We start from the raw sequence: 6,000 nt of genomic DNA, 5'->3' as shown, positions 1-6,000 counted from the left end.
ATAAAACTTTGGATTTTTTTTCTACTTTTTTTTTTTTTTGCCATATCATGTGCCATATGGGATATTACTTATCTGACCAGGGCTCAAACCTGTGCCCACTGCAGTAGAAGTGCAATGTCTTAACCACTGGATCATCAGGAAAGTCCCAAAGCTTTGGAATTTGAAGAAAAAGGATCTTTTTTCAAGAGGGTGATAAATTAAAAGTAAGAAAAAGCCTTTTATAATCATTTAGTTCAGTACAGTTCAGTTGCTGAGTCATGTCTGACTCTTTGCGACCCCATGAATCTCAGCACGCCAGGCCTTCCTGTCCGTCACCAGCTCCCGGAGTTCACTCAAACTCATGTGCATCGAGTCGGTGATGCCATCCAACCATCTCATCCTGTCATCCCCTTCTCCTCCTGCCCCCAATTCCTCCCAGCATCAGGGTTTTTTCCAGTGAGTCAACTCTTTGCATGAGGTGGCCAAAACATTGGAGTTTCAGCCTCAGCATCAGTCCTTCCAATGAACACCCAGGACTGATCTTCAGAATGGACTGGTTGGATCTCCTTGCAGTCCAAGGGACTTTCAAGAGTCTTCTCCAACACCACAGTTCAAAAGCATCAATTCTTCGGTGCTCAGCCTTCTTCACAGTCCAACTCTCACATCCATACATGACTACTGGAAAAACCATAGCCTTGGCCAGACGGACCTTTGTTGGCAAAGTAATGTCTCTGCTTTTCAATATGCTGTCTAGGTTGGTCATAACTTTCCTTCCAAGGAGTAAGCATCTTTTAATTTCATGGCTGCAATCACCATCTGCAGTGATTTTGGAGCCCCCAAAAATAAGTCAGCTACTGTTTGCACTGTTTCCCTATTTATTTCCCATGATGTGGTGGGACCAGAGGCATGATCTTAGTTTTCTGAATGTTGAGCTTTAAGCCAACTTTTTCAGTCTCCTCTTTCACTTTCATCAAGAGGCTTTTTAGTTCTTCTTCACTTTCTGCCATAAGGGTGTTGTCATCTGCATATCTGAGGTTATTAATAGTTCTCCCGGTAATTTTGATTCCAGCTTGTGCTTCTTCCAACCCAGAGTTTCTCATGATGTATTCTTCATATAAGTTAAATAAGCACAATGACAATATACAGCCTTGATGTACTCCTTTTCCTATTTGGAACCAGCCCAGCGTTTCTCATGATGTGCTCTGCATATAAGTTAAATAAGCAGGGTGACAATATACAGCTTTGACGAACTCCTTTTCCTGTTTGGAACCAGTCTGTTATTCCACATCCAGTTCTCACTGTTGCTTCCTGACCTGCATACAGGTTTCTCAAGAGGCATGTCAGGTGGTCTGGTATTCCCATCTCTTTCAGAATTTTCCACTATTGTGATCCACACAGTCAAAGGCTTTGGCATAGTCAATAAAGCAGAAATAGATGTTTTTCTGAAACTCTCTTCCTTTTTCGATGATCCAGTCGATGTTGGCAATTTGATCTCTGGTTCCTCTACCTTTTCTAAAACCAGCTTGAACATCTGGAAGTTCACAGTTCATGTGTTGCTGAAGCCTGGCTTGGAGAATTTTGAGCATTACTTTACTAGCGTGTGAGATGAGTGCACTTGTGTGGTAGTTTGAGCATTCTTTGGCATTGCCTTTCTTTAGGATTGGAATGAAAACTGACCTTTTCCAGTCCTGTGGCCACTGCTGAGTTTTCCATATGTGCTGGCAAATTGAGTGTAGCACTTTCACAGCATCATCTTTCAGGATTTGAAATAGCTCAACTGGAATTCCATCACCTCCACTAGCTTCATTTGTAGTGATGCTTTCTAAGGCCCACTTGACTTCCCATTCCAGGATGTCTGGCTCTAGGTGAGTGATCACACCATTGTGATTATCTGGGTCATGAAGATCTTTCTTGTACAGTTCTTCTGTGTATTCTTGCCATCTCTTCTTAATGTCTTCTGCTTCTGTTAGGTCCATACCATTTCTGTCCTTTATCGAGCCCATCTTTGTATGAAATGTTCCCTTGGTATCTCTGATTTTCTTGAAGAGATCTCTAGTCTTTCCCATTCTGTTGTTTTCCTCTATTTCTTTGCATTGATTGCTGAGGAAGGCTTTCTTATCTCTTTCTGCTTTTCTTTGGAATTCTGCATTCAGATGCTTATATCTTTCCTTTTCTCCTTTGCTTTTCGCTTCTGTTCTTTTCACAGCTATTTGTAAGGCCTCCTAAAACAGCCATTTTGCTTTTTTGCATTTCTTTTCCATGGGGATGGTCTTGATCCCTGCCTCCTGTACAAGGTCTTGAACCTCCGTCCATAGTTCATCAGGTACTCTACCTATCAGATCTAGTCCTTTAAATCTATTTCCCACTTCCACTGTATAATCATAAGGGATATAATTAAGGCCATACCTGAATGGTCTAGTGGTTTTCCCTACTTTCTTCAATTTAAGTCTGAATTTGGCAATAAGGAATTCATGATCTGAGCCACAGTGAGCTCCTGGTCTTGTTTTTGCTGACTGTATAGAGCTTCTCCATCTTTGGCTGCAAAGAATATAATCAATCTGATTTCACTGTTGACCATCTGATGATGTCCACGTGTAGAGTCTTCTTTTGTGTTGTTGGAAGAGGGTGTTTGCTAATCATAGTTTTAATAAAATAACCACTAACAATGTTGGTAGAGGTTCTAAATACATCTTTATTTAAATAAGTAACTAAATGCTGGCTCAGGAGGACAGTGTATTCACAGCACACATGTCTAGGATTGATAAGGTTCCCTTGGCCAATTTCCTACAGCTGGAGAGCTCAAGCAGATGACGACAACAAGAGTGTTAATCATTTTCCCGACAAGGCAATCTTAGTCACAAGTTCCTGCTAAAAGTGAAATCAGCCCCTTGGGTTTAAAAGCAGCTGAAAACTTTTTCCTCAGTTCACATTGGAATTTCTCCCTTTCAGGTTAAGCACATGGAAATTTGTTTGGCAATTCTTTTTACATCACAGTTTCCATTACTTGCTCCCACAAATCGGGGTTTATCTGATTGTGTGGTAGATGGAAACCTCAGGATAAAATTCAATGGCTGAAGGTTGAGTGAAATTTACCCTGGCCGTGGTTATGAAGAGGGTAAGTGACTGGACCTCTTTGTTGCTCTTGAGTTTATTTTTTCATATGCTAGATTTTATATACTATAAAATGCAGAAGGCATAATCTTGCATTTATAATCAACCATTTAGATGTGTTTGGTGGTTGTTTTTAAGTGATCACAAGCCAAAACCAAGAATTTAAAACACACAATTAGGCATGCATGCCAAACAAAATTGTTTCATTTTCCTCCTAAAAAAAATTATTTCTATTAACTATGCAGTTTATTTGGTTAATTGAACTGTAATTAATATGTCTTTCTACATTGATGGAGTGTTGAACTGTTTAGTAAGTAGACTGGAGACAGTTTTAAGTGATCAAAAAGATAAATAATTTTGATTATTGGAACTAGCCAGAGAAGGACCTGAATGGAACATCCCCGGGGGAGACTTTAAATGTCAGATACTCTAGCGGAAACTTATTTTATGGCTGTGTGTTTTTATTTAGCAAGATGATTTTATTTTCTTGTTTCTTGAAATCAATTTGAAGTTAGTCATAACAGTTTTATAAATGAAACCTAAACAGATATTTCAATTATTGTTTTTCTGGAAAAATAAAGAATGATATTTGGGTATAATAGAAGTACTTTCATTAGAATACTGACTTTTCTTGCAGATTTCAATTTTGACCTTTAATTTCAAAAAAAAAAAAAATCCAGAATTTCTCTTTTGAGGCCCAGAACAGTCCTGGGCACATAGAAGACTTTGTGGGATTAGCTATTGATTATTTGTCTAGTTTTAAGTCTGCACTTACATTAATGGATATCAGAATATATCTTCTCACCACTTGTATAAAACTTTATTCAGTATTCAATAAGTCAATGATGAATTTAGAAGGAAGTAGAAAAGGGTCTTTATCTGAAAGGAATTTAATTTGCCTCTTTCCCACTACAAACCAAACCTTTCCATTTTGGAGAACTTTAATACTTTTCTGAGTGTTGGAAAAATTATGGAAAATGCCACCTAGTTTTTACAGCAACATTGCATCATTCTTGTCTTATGATCCTTTCTGTCCTCAATATCTAGCACAGGGCTTCACACACAGTAGGATGGCATTGTTGCTGAGTATTCTTTCCACAAATTTTATGCAGTTCTTGTTTGTGGTTGATTTTGTAGATCTTTTTTCTTCTGTTGTATTTCTTGACTATACAAGGTTTAAAAAATTAAAAATTAAAATTAGAAAAAGAGAGAAGGAAAAAAAAAAAAAGGAAAAATCCACAGAGCTGGAAAAGCCCAACGTAGAGGCAGAGGTTTATAACAACAGTAAAAAAAAATGTGACTGAGAAAAAAAAGCTCAAAAGCTTAATTGGATTTCTTAGTGCCAATAAAATTGACAACTACAATGGTGGGGGGTGGGGGAAGAAAGGAAAAGGAAAAAAAAAATCCAAAAGAATCTACAGAACAAGTCAAAAAGTAAGAATAGTACATGTTTTTCTTGAGTCACTGCTGTCAGAGTCTTTCCCTCGCTAGGAGTCACAGTCCACCTCACCTCCTTAGGTTGTCCTCCAACACTGTGCTGATCTCTGGACCTGCTGTGGGGGCAGCTTGGATTCTAATCTGGTCCTACTCCTGTGTGTTCTTGCCTCCAATGTCCACAGGTATCACAACTAGTGCATTTTCTTTTGTGGGAGCTCTCAATGGCCTTTTATATATTCCATAGACAAACAGTCTGCCTAGTTAATCATGTGGATTTAATCTGCAGCTTGTACAGCTGGTGGGAAGGTTTTGGGTCTTCCCACTCTGCCCCCGGGTTTCAATTGTGGTTTTATTTCCACCTCTACATGTGGGTCATCCAGTGGGGTTTACTCCCGAGGCTGCCCTGGAGGACTTGGGTTTGCTCCTGTGAGGGTCATGTTCAAGGTGGTGCAACTGCTTGGCTCACAGGGGTTCTGGCAGCACCAGGTACTCAGGGGAGTTGGTGGCTAGGGAAGCAGGAAATATAGTGTTCTAGGAGGGTATGGCAACCAGTATTGGCCAATGTGCTCCACTATTCTTGCCTGGAGAATCCCACTCCATGACAGAAGCCTGGCAGGGCACAGTCTACAGGGTTGCAAAGAGTCGGACACAATGGAAGCAACCGTGGGTGCATAGACTCAAGACTTTTTTTGCCTGTGGCAGCTCTGCCACAGTAAGAGTTGAGCATGAAGGTGGTACAATTGCTTGGCTTGTGGGGACTCTGGAGGCGCCAAGTGTGCAAGGACATGAACTGCTTCTGCTGCAGGAGTTATGGCCCTATCAGAGTCTTTTTTTCAAGCCTCTTGCAGTTGGGGATCAGAAGGCCTCTTTGGCCTTTCTCTGTAGCTCTGCCCATTCAGGCACTTAGAGGGTTTCCTTGCCTGGGGTCCTTCGCTGTTGTTCGGCATGTCAGGCACATAGAAGGGCTCCCCCCCCGGCTGGCATCCTATTCTATAGATCAGTGCATCAGGCACCTAAAGGGGCACCTTGGGTGGGGGTCCTACTCTGTAGTTCAGTGCGTCAGGCATTTGATGGGTCAGCCTCTCTATTGTTCAGCTGACTGATGCTGGCATATGGGGAGAGAGAGCCTATGGTGATGGCTCCATCCCCTACACATGACTCAGCAGTATCACCTTGCTTCCATGGCTGCCTGGCTTTCCTTCACTTGCGTTTTCTACCACGATCTCCTCCCTCAAATCCCCTCAACCTGTCTCTCTTCAGTCAACAGAAGCTCTTGCCCTGGGACTTCTCCACAATCCCTAAACTCCAGCTCCTAGCCACTGTGCCCTCCAGGGGGCCAACCTTCATGTCCAGGGTATGTATGGCTGTGGCAAGGACTGTCTGATTCTCGTTCCATTTAGGCTGCCACAGATTAGTTGTTTCACTTTCAGCCTTAAATGTTTCTCCTCTGACTCAGACAATTGCCCTGATGTG

At 41.3% G+C, this 6,000-nt stretch overlaps 1 protein-coding gene across 1 annotated transcript in view; it reads left to right on the top strand.

Moving 5' to 3' along the window:
- The first annotated feature begins 2,900 nt into the window (after positions 1-2,900).
- TRPM6 (transient receptor potential cation channel subfamily M member 6) overlaps positions 2,901-6,000 on the top strand; it is a 166,564-nt gene continuing 163,464 nt past the window's right edge. Inside the window, exon 1 of the mRNA XM_061425553.1 lies at positions 2,901-3,094. Coding sequence (XP_061281537.1) covers positions 3,086-3,094 — 9 coding nt within the window. The 5' untranslated portion in view covers positions 2,901-3,085. The remainder of the gene's footprint in view (positions 3,095-6,000) is intronic.

This window comes from Bos javanicus, chromosome 8, assembly GCF_032452875.1.
Source record: "Bos javanicus breed banteng chromosome 8, ARS-OSU_banteng_1.0, whole genome shotgun sequence".
Taxonomy (NCBI): Eukaryota; Metazoa; Chordata; class Mammalia; order Artiodactyla; family Bovidae; genus Bos; species Bos javanicus.
This window is presented reverse-complemented; position numbering and strand designations above follow the sequence as displayed.